This window comes from Panthera leo, chromosome A2, assembly GCF_018350215.1.
Source record: "Panthera leo isolate Ple1 chromosome A2, P.leo_Ple1_pat1.1, whole genome shotgun sequence".
NCBI classification, from domain to species: Eukaryota; Metazoa; Chordata; class Mammalia; order Carnivora; family Felidae; genus Panthera; species Panthera leo.
This window is the reverse complement of record NC_056680.1, coordinates 12,997,073-13,009,532: the sequence shown is the minus strand read 5'-3', so window position 1 is coordinate 13,009,532 and position 12,460 is coordinate 12,997,073. Positions and strand designations below refer to the sequence as shown.

The 12,460-nt window shown below is 57.9% G+C and overlaps 1 protein-coding gene across 1 annotated transcript in view; it reads left to right on the top strand.

The window, feature by feature from the left end:
- The first annotated feature begins 1,667 nt into the window (after window positions 1-1,667).
- Window positions 1,668-12,460, top strand: part of UNC13A (unc-13 homolog A) — a 52,128-nt gene continuing 41,335 nt past the window's right edge. Inside the window, exons 1-8 of the mRNA XM_042927300.1 lie at window positions 1,668-1,689; window positions 2,616-2,645; window positions 3,515-3,614; window positions 5,497-5,614; window positions 7,126-7,249; window positions 7,907-7,980; window positions 9,782-9,836; window positions 11,451-11,486. Coding sequence (XP_042783234.1) covers window positions 1,668-1,689; window positions 2,616-2,645; window positions 3,515-3,614; window positions 5,497-5,614; window positions 7,126-7,249; window positions 7,907-7,980; window positions 9,782-9,836; window positions 11,451-11,486 — 559 coding nt within the window. The remainder of the gene's footprint in view (window positions 1,690-2,615; window positions 2,646-3,514; window positions 3,615-5,496; window positions 5,615-7,125; window positions 7,250-7,906; window positions 7,981-9,781; window positions 9,837-11,450; window positions 11,487-12,460) is intronic.

Below are 12,460 nucleotides of genomic sequence, written 5' to 3'. Positions count from 1 at the left end.
CAATCAGCCCCTCAGATCCCCCTCCAACCCATCTCTCCCCACTCTGCCTCTCCTTCTCGCTGGCCCTCCCTAGCGGACATTTGTGTGTCTCCCTCTTTCTGCATCTCTGTCTCCGACTCTTATGACTTGTTATCTACCTCCCTTCCTCCTCTCTCCTTTTCTTCCTTCCGCCAGGCTGATCCCTCCGTGCGTGCCCCTTCCTCAGCCTCTGTCTGTGTCCCTCTCCGTCCTTCCTCCCTGCCTGGCCCCTGCCTCTGCACCATCACTGCTCCGCCCTTCCCAATCAACAGGAATGCAAGCAGGGGGTCCCCTAGGAAGGACACCTGCGGCTCCTGCTCTGGGTCCCTTTTTACAGACCAGGGGCAGAGCTCAGAGAGCTCAGAGAGGGCACCCTCCTAAGGGTCCCTGAGCTTCACTCAGCCCCAGGGGTGAGGAGCTGGGTGATTGAGCTCCCTGTGGGCTGAGTGGGGCTGAAGGTACAAGAAGGGGGCATTGGGGCAGGAGCTGAGCATGTACTCAAGAGAGGGGCCTTTGCCCATGCCGTTACGTGTCTTGAATGGGAAGGTGAGGAAGACAGGACACGGTGACTGATTTGGGGTGTGGGACAAAGAGAGACAGAGACGCAGAGATAAAATACAGCAGGAGACAGAGAGAAAGCCAGATCTAGAAAACCAGAAAGAGAGAGATGGAGTAAGCCCAGAGAAGGGGGTTCACCTGCCCGGGTTCACACAGCACCATAGGCTGAACCTGACTCCACCTGACTCCGTGCTGAACCAGTGCTCGCCTCTCCCAAGGTCCAGCCGAGGGCTCCTTCCGCACTTCAACCTGCCAAACCCAAACCCAGGGGTGTTGAGTACGAGGCACAGCCCATCTGCATTTGAAGTTTGGTGGGGGGTGGGCAGTAGTATAGGAAGGTGATCATTCTCCCTCCTGCTCTGCGACTCTGGGGGGTTCGCTGTGCTTCTGGACGTCAATCCCCCGCCCCCGCAGCCCCCACCCCCCCCACCCACCTGCACCGTCTGTCTGTGACAGGAACAAACAGTATTTACTGACAAGTGTTTAAAACCACTCCACACCTCCCCCCCCCCCTTGATGGGAATTCTCCCTTCATTGGTATCTTTTGGATGCTTTTGCAAGACAGAAATTCAAGCGATGTGGACAGAGATACGACCCCAAGATGGGAGGTCATGGCATTTGCCCACAAAAGGCCTGAACTTGGCTCTCAGAATAAAAGAAAGAATAGCAAGCCGCGCAACTTTGTTTCTAGGAATTTATCCTCCGACTCGCTTGCACACACTCTTCAGTCCGTCCTGAGAGACCAAATTTCTACAGAGGGTGTCGAATGCTGCCATTGGCGTAGGAAGTAAAATAACGCACACGTGCACACGGCTGCTGGATCACAGACTGTGTGCCTGTAGCCCTGGAAGGAGCCGGTAGTGTGGACTGCACAAGGCGGGGACTGTGGGGCCTGGGGTGGGAAGAGCCTTGTTCTCGTCGCGTACCAATCTCTGGGGCGCCTTGGATTTTGCAAAATGTGCGTGTATTGCCCGTGGGAACCACAACGTACATCGAAAAGCAACAAGGGAAAAGGATGGGGGAAAACAGGAGGAAGGGCTCAGTGGGGAAGCAGGGTTTGGGTGGAGATACAGAGTGGGTGGCGGGGAAGGATGTCGGGGGCAGCTGCAGGGTGTGAGAGATGTTGAATGTAAGTTCCGCATCCCGCGAGAAGAGCCAGGGAAGAGTGGAACTGCTTTGACTCCCTTGGGACTGTGGGGTTACGTGAAACACGGAGAGACTGGACCACCTGGGACCCGACACATATTTGGGTTTCACGTTTCGTCGGCGGGTTGGGCTGGACAAGCCGCAACAACCTCCCGGCGGGGGTTCGGATGTCTCTCTGTGCACTAAGGAGCCAGGTCTCTGGGCGGTTCTGTGCGACATCGCCCAGTCCCGTTTGAACATGAGACCTCAACCCCGGGGGGGCATTTGGTAGGACAGACTGAGCTGGATAATTGGGGGAGAAGCCTCACTGGCCTGACAGGGACATGGGGGTCACTGGAGATCGACTTTCTCCTCTCTCCCCACCTCTCTTCCTCCCTAACTGGTCTCTCACTGCTGCAATCCTGGAGGGCTTCCTGTGGGAGGCCTCTCCTGTGCCCTGCCCAGCTCCTTCTTTTGAATCCCTTTCAATTGTGGGGAAAGGCACAGCCAGAGGTGGGGGAGATCTGGGGGCGAGTTTGATGGGAAGGGAAAGGGGGCAGAAACTGCTCCCAGGGTCCAAATTTCCTTCAACCCTGAGGTCTGCCTGTGCTCATCTGTCTGATGGCTTCTCTCTCTCCCTCTCATCCCTGCCTCCCTCCTCTCCTTCCTGTTTCGCCTCTTCTTGTCTCTGTCTCTGATTTCATCTCTCTCTCTCTCTCTCTCTCTCGTTTTTGTTTTCTGTTTGATCTCTCCATCGGTCCCTTTTGCTCTCTGTCTCTGCCTTTCTTTGTCTCTGTTTCTGCGTCCCTGTCCTCTCTGCCTGTCTTGTTCTATTTCCATCTCGGTGTCTTTGTCTCTCTCTTCTCCCCACCTCTCTCCCCATCTCCTTTCCCTATCTCTGTCTCTCTCCACAGTCAAAAAAGCCAAGTTTGATGGTGCCCAAGGTAAGTGGCCTCTATTCCTGCCCTGTCCTGTGTCGTCTGTCTGTCTGTCTGTGTCTTGGAGACATAGGGGAGGGGGTCGGAGCCAGCGACAGGGGACTTGGGCTGCCTGTCTGCTGAGCATCACAGAGTGTCAGACCTGGCTTGTGATCCCAGAGTCTCCCCAGCCATCCCCTGGAGAATCCAGTGGAGGTGGGGCTCACCCTGAGCCAACAGCCCTTCCCAGGATCCTAAGAGACAGGCTGGGACTCCTAGATCAGGCTACAGGTGGGAAAAGTGAGGCTCGGAGAGGCGAAGGGAATTTCTTATTGTCATTTAAACAAAATATTTTTTAATGTTTACTTATTTCTGAGACCGAGAGAGACAGAGCATGAGTGGGGGAGGGGCAGAGAGAGAGGGAGACACAGAGTCCGAAGCAAGTTCCAGGCTCTGAGCTGTCAGCACAGAGCCCGATGTGGGGCTCGAACCCACAAATTGTGAGATCATGACCTGAGCCGAAGTCGGTCGCTCAACTGACTGAGCCACCCAGGCGCCCCTTACTGTCATTTTTGTTCCCCTCTCCAGGGCCTCAGTCCTCCCATCTGAAAAACCAAAGCTATTGAACGTAGTCATTTCTAAGCAGCTAGATTAGGCACCCCCAAATCCCACAAGGCCCTTCCCTTATGCTCTGAGGGACTGGGGCAGGGGAGGGGCTCTGGGGGTCAGCCTGGGCTGTAGGCACAGAAACAGCTCCGTCTATTGGACCTGGTGATTGGACCGTGGCCCCAAGCACACGGAGACCCCGGGGGATTATAAGAGGGTCGTCTGGAGCTTGGGAAGGGGCATGGGGACTCCCCGGGCCCCTGTGCTGACCCCTGCTCTCACCACTGCAGAGAAATTCAACACGTATGTGACCCTGAAGGTGCAAAATGTCAAGAGCACGACCATCGCGGTGCGGGGCAGCCAGCCCAGCTGGGAACAGGATTTCATGTTGTGAGTTTGCAGTGACTGAGTTAGCAGGGCCTGTCGCCTCGCTTGCTGGTCCCACAGAGCGAGCCGGACACCCGGGTGTTGTCTGGGACTCCGCTCCCTCCTCCCGCGGCCCCGAGGCCAGCCATCGGCTTAGCCTCTTGATCTCCGTGGCCACCAGCCAAGTCCCCGCTGCCCGCCAGCCTCCGCCCCTGGCCTCCTGCTGCTGCCCGCCTCCTGCCTCCCGGCAATCTGTTCTCCTCCAGGCAGCCAGGGGGATATTTTTAAAACTGCAAATCACATCCTGTCACTCTCTAAACTTGCCCATGGCTCATGGTTTGTGAACCTCAGAACAAAACCCACACTCTTCTCCCTAGCACCCCCTTTCCCGGCCCGGCCCCTGTGATCTCCTGCCAGTATCTGCCTCCATCTCTTCTGGCTCAGCTTGTTCCTGCCCCAGGGCCTTTGCACTTGCTCTTCTCTCCTCTCCCCCACCGCTCCCACCGGACCTGGCAGGCTCCATCTTGTCCTTTGGGTCTCACCGGTGTCACCTCCTCAGGGAAGCCCTCCCCGACCACAGCCCCAAGCTTCAGTTGGAGGGCAGTTTCAGGTCTAGCCACCAAGTGTTATTTTAGTCATTTGTGTGATTTCTTTTCCTTTTTTTTTAAATTTTTGTAATGTTTATTTATTCTTGAGAGAGAGAGAGACAGAGACAGAGCCTGAGTGGGGGAGGGGCAGAGAGAGAGGAAGACACTGAATCCGAAACAGGCTCCAGGCTCTGAGCTGTCAGCACAGAACACGACATGGGGCTCGAACCCACAAACCATGAGATCATGACCTGAGCCAAAGTGGGACGCTCAACCGGCTGAGCCACCCAGGCGCCCCGTATGACACCCCATCTTCTCTGATGATGACCAACAAAATACCAGGCCCCCTTCTAAGGCTTTGATTAAATCAATCCCCTCCCCCCCCGCCACACACACACACACACACACACACACACACACAAGCCTGGGAGGGAGGGCGCTATTTCAATCCTCATTTTACAGATGAGGCAGAGGCTGGAGAGGCAAAGCGACCTGTTCAGTGTCACACAGCTCATACCTGGCAGAGCTGGGATTTGGACCCAGGCAGCTCTCAACCCCCCGAGCAGAGCCTGACTGGGGACGAGCAGTGGTGGAGGCCATGAGAGAACCCAGAGTTGGGACCCTGGAGCAGAGGAATTTGAGGAAAGAATGAGAGTTGCAGGTTCCAGGGAAGATGTGGAAGAGGAGAGACAGTGTGGTCCCCAACTCCCTGGAAACCAGTCACTGAACGGCCAGGTCACAGATACACTCAAGGAGAACAGTCCTCGAGACAAATCTCTGGTAGATTGGTAAATTCAGTGAAGGGGGACATTCCCCAAGGTTTTCCTCCCAATCTGCTATTTCCAGGGTGGGTCCTGCGAGAAAAGTGCTTAGAGGTGATATCATTCATATTTTCAGGGTTGTCCCCATATGATTGGATGGAGGTGACATTGGGAAGGAGGGAGGCATCCTGAATGCCCTTATCCTGGGGTAATAGGGAGCCACAGAGAGTGTTTGAGCCTCTTCCTCCCTTAGCCAGTACTCTCTGGGCCTGAGGGCTCCAGGAAGGGCCAAGGGAGTTGGGGGTTCAGGAGAGGTGATACCTTCCCGGGTTAAAATTCTGGTTCTGCTGTGATACCCTGAGCATGTAACTTAGCCCCTTGGCCTCAGTTTCCCCTCTGTAACACAAGGATTACTGTGTTACCTTCCTGGTAGGCCTCGTCCAGGCCTGGGGTTGAACTCCAGTTGGCTGTGTGTCCTAAGATAAGGCAGGTGAACGGACTTTTCCGAGACTTCACCCCTCACTCCTACCCCTTCATGCCCCTCCCCTCTCTCCACAGTGAGATTAACCGCCTGGATTTGGGGTTGACGGTAGAGGTGTGGAACAAGGGTCTCATCTGGGACACGATGGTGGGCACCGTGTGGATTCCCCTGCGGACCATCCGCCAGTCCAACGAAGTGAGTGGTGGGTCAAGGGTTGGGGAAGAGCGCCTTGGAGGGGCCCAGAGGCCAGTGGCCTGAACACGACGGACGCGCATCTCCATCCGCCAACCACGTTTGTGATGGTGACTCCAAAGTCACTAGGGTCTAAACTTCCATCTTGTTGCTCTGCCTTTCTCCCTGTGCAGCCAGGGACGGCTGCTGGAGGATCTCCGTTACGTCTGCTTTGCTATCAAGGGGAGAAAAGGTGGCCAGGGAGGGGGCTCACCCTCTTGGTTAAGGGCCTCAGCTGGAAGAGGCTCACCGCACTGCGCTCATAGCCTATTGGCTAGAACTTAGTCGAGCGGACCCTTAGCTGCAAGGGAGTCTGGGAAATGTAGTCCTAAGCTACACAGGCCGTGGCCTTGCTGAAGATGTATTCCGATGGAAGAGAGAGAAGGGACACATTGTGGGTAATGAGCACTTTGTGCGGGGGAAGGCTGCACCAGCCCCGGAGGCGGTAGACCGTAAGCTTGGCCTCCTCCCTGGCCTCCTGGCCTTAAGCCTCACCCCTTCCCCTCCGCCCCTTCATGCTGAACCCAGGGGGATCTTACCACCCTGGGACCTTTTCTTGCTATCTCTGCCCATCTCCTTTGGGAGGCCTTCTTTTTTTTTTTTTTTTCTTTTTAACGCTTATTCATTTTTAAAAGACAGCGCACGAGCAGGGGAGGGGCAGAGAGAGAGGGAGACACAGAATCCGAAGCAGGTCCCGGGCTCTGAGCTGTCAGCACAGAGCCCGACACGGGGCTTGAACCCACAAACCGTGAGACCATGACCGGAGCTGAAGTCGGACGCTTAACCGACTGAGCCACCCAGGTGCCCCAGGCACCGGGAGGCCTTCTTGATGGCACTTGCCTACGTTGCCAGCCTCAGCTCCCCCCACACCCCAACCTCCACCCTTTATGGGCCCCAAAGATGGCCTCTGAACCTTTGCACATGCTGTTCCCTGGGCTTCAACTATCCTCTCCATCACCGTCTAAGCCCAGCTCCGATGTCCTCTCCTCCAGGAAGTCTTCCCTAACTTCCCTCGGGATGCCCCTGCCCCCTCCCTTCCTCTGGCTTTGCCCTTGACTCTCTGGGCTGGAGGTGCCTGTGTCTGGCTCTGTCTCCCGTGACGGCGGGTCTGGTTTGTTCGCTTGGGGTGGGGGTTCTCCCCTGGCTGGGCTTCAGGGCTTTTATTCGAAGCGGGGGCCACATACGCCTCACCAGAGATGAGGAATAGCGACGCGAGCTTCAGACCCCCGCTCCCTGGCCCCACAGGGCCTTCTCTCTGCGTCCTTGACCTACCGCGTGGCCCTGGACTGGGACCTTCTCTCTGAGTCTCAGTTGCCTCATCTGTAAAGTGGGGCACGACCCTTGCTCTCGGGGTAAGAGTGAGGTGAGGCGAAGGGGCTCTTCTGTGAGAGTAGGGGGCCCACTGGCCGGCGTGCGGCGGATCCCTGCTCCACCCTGTGTCACTTTGGGCCCTGTCACCCCATCCCAACCCCCAGGAGGGCCCTGGAGAGTGGCTAACACTGGACTCTCAGGTCATCATGGCAGACAGCGAGATCTGCGGCACCAAGGACCCCACCTTCCACCGCATCCTCCTTGACACCCGCTTCGAGCTGCCTTTAGGTGAGTGTGGGGGGGCACAGGACCCTCCTCAGGCCCAGGAGAGCGGCCAGGCCTGGGTGGCTTCAGGCCGCCCTTCGTTCTGAAGATGAAGTTTCCTCTCTCCAGAAGAGAGAGTTTCGCAGGTGCAGCGAGGCAGCGGGCCATGTGTCTGCCGTGCGCAGAGCACGTCCCAGGCCCTCTAGGTCACCAGCAGGCAGCCAGTTGCTTCTTGACCCATGGGGCTTGGGTCTGAGCTGTGCTGGGCTGGTCCTTGGTGAGCTGGGGATACGAGGAGAGACAGAGTCAGAGAGACGTGTGGAGATAAACAGAGACAGAGACACAGAGAAGCCCCTCTTGCTTTCTTGGACCCAGCTCAGTCATCTGCGTACCATCTTTCCGAGGACCCGTGGCTCCCCGACCCTTGTGACGCCACGAGCTTCTCCTCGGCCACCCACCGTTCATTCCCAAGGCGGCCTGGGGGGGGGGGGAGGGATGTCACCCACCGTTCATTCCCAAGGCGGCCTGGGGGGGGGGCGGGGGAGGGATGGGAGCTCGCCCTGCTCTCCCTTCCTCTTCCTCCACCCCCTTGAGACCAGCCCCTGGGCCTGCAGGGTGCACTGGGTGAAGGCTGAGGGGCAGGGCGGGCTTCCAGACTCAGAGCCGGGGCTCCGCTTCCAGACATCCCTGAGGAGGAAGCGCGCTACTGGGCCAAAAAGCTGGAGCAGCTGAACGCCATGCGGGACCAGGATGAGGTGAGCGTTGGAGGGGGCGGGGGGGGGGGGGGACGACGACTCTGTTCTTCTTGCCTCTGTCTCTCTGTCTCCCCACGTGCTCGTCCCTCTCCACGGGTCTCCCCATGTCTGCGTCCCTAACTGGACGACATCGGCGACTCATTGGGTCCCGTCTCAAAGCAGGGATGGCGTCGAGGGGCATAGAGTCCCCCGACGACCAACTGATTTCAATCGGCTCAAGTCCTGCCCTTGCCAGACGCCCGCCCTCGAGGAGACACGGGGGGCCCTGCGGCAGTCGGCAGTCCGTACCTCTGCTTTCCGCCCCACACCCCTCAACTCCTTGGGTCACCCGTTCGGACTTTCTTCAAAGTCCTCCTTCCCCCACTAGCTCTGGCCTCTGTACCCCTGTTGTTTCTTTAGTTTTTAATTAAAAAGATTTTTTTTGAAAGTTTATGTATTTTGAGAGAGAGAGAGAGTAGGGGAGGGGCAGAGAGACAGAGAGTAGGGGAGGGGCAGAGAGAGAGAGTAGGGGAGGGGCAGAGAGAGAGTAGGGAAGGGGCAGAGAGAGAGAGTAGGGAAGGGGCAGAGAGAGAGGGAGAGAGTAGGGGAGGGGCAGAGAGAGAGGGAGAGAGTAGGGAAGGGGCAGAGAGAGAGAGTAGGGGAGGGGCAGAGAGAGAGAGTAGGGAAGGGGCAGAGAGACAGAGCATAGGGGAGGGCAGAGAGAGAGAGAGTAAGGGAGGGGCAGAGAGAGAGTAGGGGAGGGGCAGAGAGAGAGGGAGAGAGTAGGGGAGGGGCAGAGAGAGTAGGGGAGGGGCAGAGAGAGTAGGGGAGGGGCAGAGAGAGAGAGAGAGAGAGTAGGGAAGGGGCAGAGAGAGGGGGAGAGAGTAGGGGAGGGGCAAAGAGAGAGGGAGAGAGTAGGGAAGGGGCAGAGAGAGAGAGTAGGGGAGGGGCAGAGAGAGAGAGTAGGGGAGGGGCAGAGAGAGAGAGTAGGGAAGGGGCAGAGAGACAGAGCATAGGGGAGGGCAGAGAGAGAGAGAGTAGGGGAGGGGCAGAGAGAGAGAGAGAGTAGGGGAGGGGCAGAGAGAGAGTAGGGAAGGGGCAGAGAGAGAGGGAGAGAGTAGGGGAGGGGCAGAGAGAGTAGGGAAGGGGCAGAGAGTAGGGGAGGGGCAGAGAGAGAGAGGGAGAGAGATGGAGACTCCCAAGCAGGTTCTGCACTGTCAGCGCAGAGCCCGACGCGAGGCTCGATGTTGCAAACCTCGAGATCGTGACCTAAGCCGAAGCCGGACGCGTGTCCGTCAGAGCCACCCAGGCGCCCCTGCCCCCCTGTTCTTCCGTGACATTCCCCGTCTTCTTCGTGGCTCTGCGTCATCACCGCGCAAAGAGCCACTGAGGTCCAGAAGAACAGCCTTCCGAAGGCGAAGGCAAGGAAGAAACGGCGCGCAAGACCAGAGCTCTGTCCCGCGGGAGGTGGAGCCCAAAACGGGCGACACTCACAAGTTAACCGTTTTTGTCCAGCCTCCTGTCTCGTCTTCTTTATTCCACTCCCTGCCTCGGTTGCCCCCACGTCTATTTGTTCCTTTCTCTCATCCGTGTTTCTTTTTGCTGTCGCGTCTCTGTTTCTCACTCTGTGTGTGTGTGTGTGTGTGTGTGTGTGTGTGTGTCTTTCTCTGTGGACATCTGTATCCTCCTCCTGCAGATGGAGGGGATTTGGGAAGCCGCGGGGGGGGGGGGGGGCCAGAATGGAACAGAGCAGAGGGCCATCTTGGTCCCCTGGCTTCTGTCCCTTCCTGAGAGGCACCCTCTCTCCTTCCCTCCCTCTCAGTATTCGTTCCAAGATGAACAAGACAAGCCTCTCCCCGTCCCCAGCAACCAGTGTTGTAAGTATCTCTCGAGTCCTCCCTGGGCATCAGCTGAACCCTCGTCCCTCCCCCACCCGGGGCTGTCCTGTGTCACGGGCCACTCCCCTCCAGAGGACACGTCCTAAGAACGCACGATGCCTGCTCACGGTGCAGTGGAAAGAAAAGACCTGGGACCTGAATGCGAGTCCTGCCTTGCTGTGTGGTCGCAGGCCTGCCGGTGTCCCCCTCGGATCCCCTCTCTGTGAAAGAGGGCATGACAGTGCCTTCAACCCTGAGGCCTGTTGGAAGCACGCAGAGGAGTCCTAGAGACTTGAAAAACCCTTGGCAGACCCTTTCGTGTCACTCGCCGGTCCACTGCACCGCATCTGTTGATGGCAATGACAGTCCCGTGCCTCTGACCGCTGCCCCTCCGTCGAGGCTGAAGTCTGCAGGGGGGTTTATCCTCCTTGGCCTTACGGAGACTCAGAGGCACCCAGGCCAGTCGCGCCTGGGCCAAGGAGATGTCTCTCTCCTAAAAGTGCCCTCCGAGTCCTCTGGAGTGGGGAGAAAGGGACAAATCATACAGTCTCAGGGCAGAACCCCACCTGTGGCACTTTGCCCCCCCCCACCTTTCAACCTCTTTCTCCTTCTCCATCCTGCTCCCCCTTCCCTCTTTCGCCCCCCCCAGTCTCCCCTGTATGCGTTGTCGACCCCCCATATGCCCAGGATGGTGACCACGAGGTGGAGGGGCTGGGGGGGGACTGCACTTGGGGGACCTCATTTCTTGGGGCTGCTATCGAGAAACCCTTTGACTTCCCTACCTGGGGAGGGGTCATCACCGCCCTGAGGAAATTACAACCCCCCTCCCTGGTGGCGAACGGGGTCACTGAAGGGTTGGGGTGGGGACAGCATCAGGCAGGAGCAGATAGGTGACTCCTGGACAGGTGGACTGAAGCAAGGGGTGGGTTCAGTCTGGGAACGGAGACTTACCTTACCCCTCAGCCTCTACCTCCAAGTTCTCTTGGGAACAGTTTGTCGCCTCCGTTTCATGGAGGAGGCAGCCCGGTGTCAGGATTCTGGCCCGAGGCATTTTTCCCAAGATGCTGGGGGACGCTGGGGTTGAGGGGATGGGGGGAAATGCGTTTCTCTCCCCGGTCCTGATGCTCAGAAGCTGTGTGACTTTAGGCTGCTCACTCTACCTCTCTGAGCCCTATGCCTTCACCTGTCAAACGAACAGAATTATTAAACCCCACCCAATGGCGGGTGGGGGGGGGGGTGGTGGTGGTATTTCGAAGTGTAGGATTTCCAGTCCAGGGTTTCTTTCCTTGTTTGCCGGAAGGGGGAGGGCAGGAGTGGGAGTGCTGACTCCAGCGCTCAGGGTGATAAAACCCTGGGCCCGAATGTCCCCTTTATCACTTCCTGGCTGAGCCTGTGGCCTCTTTGAGGGATGCGGTTACCCCACCTCGATGACCAGAGGCAGCACAAATGTCAGGAGGGTTAGAGTGATATTCTGAGGAGACGCTCGGGGCAGGAGGGGATCGAAGTCCTGGGGTGGGAGGAGGAGAAGGGGAAAATGGGGAGGATGGGGGAGTCCCCCTCCCCGTGCCCCCCCCGCCTGCTCCCTTTTATTATCTCTGCCCCTTCTCTTTGTAGGCAACTGGAATTATTTTGGCTGGGGTGAACAGCACAGTAAGTACTCAGCTTGGTGTTCTGGGAGGCCATGGGGAGGTGGGGGCCTTGGCAACCCTGAGACCCCCCCTGCGCGACCGCCAGGGAATCAGGGAGCCGGTGGCTGGGGGGCCTGAGGACTGATAAGACCCCGCCTGTGCCCTCCTGTCCCTGACCATTAACGTCTGTCTCGAGGGTCCTGCTCTGCTCGCTCGGGAGCGGGCACCATTACCGGGGTGGAGGGATTCAGCCGGGAGGAGTGGGCATTTCGACCAGAGACCTGTCTGTCTCCAGCTGGGCACTGTGACCCCTTCCCCCCTGTTCCCCGTGTATAACGTCATCTCCTCTCCTGTGACTCCTTCCTCTCTTTTGTCTCCCCACCTTCCTCCTCTGCCGGGAAATGGGCCCCAGTGTCACTCAGAGGGGGGTAGGTATGGGGGGAGAGGGTCTTTGAAAGAGCAGCTGGGCAGGGAACCCCGGGCACGGATCACTTCAGAGACCTCAGCTCCCAAAGGCCCCTGCCATCTTCCTCCAATTTAACCCCGGGGGAAGGAGACCAGCCCTCCCCTCCCCCAACAACTGGGTGCCCATTTATCTCCCCAAGGAATAGCTCCCTTTCCTCCATGTCTTGCCCCTTCCAGAAAAATCCAGGCTTATGGCCTGAACGTGAATCTCCCTCCTTCCCTTTACCCCACCAACTAGGAACGCCTCCACTAGTGCCCATAACCTGACGGCCAGACCCCACTCCCCCCTTCCCTCCGGGACCAGGGGAAATGTTTACCGCTACTTTGATCCGGAACAATTTGTCAAAAACCCATTTAGCCAGAAAAGCCATTCGGCAAGCAAGAGGGCCCGGCACCAACCAGTTTGCCACAGACAAACGGCACGGTCGACAAACAGAGATATTTTTGGTTAAAACCAACTTGGCGAAAGCTGATCGCTGGGTCGAGAGGCGCAAAGACAATCGGGCCAGTTGGTCGAAACACAAGTGGCTG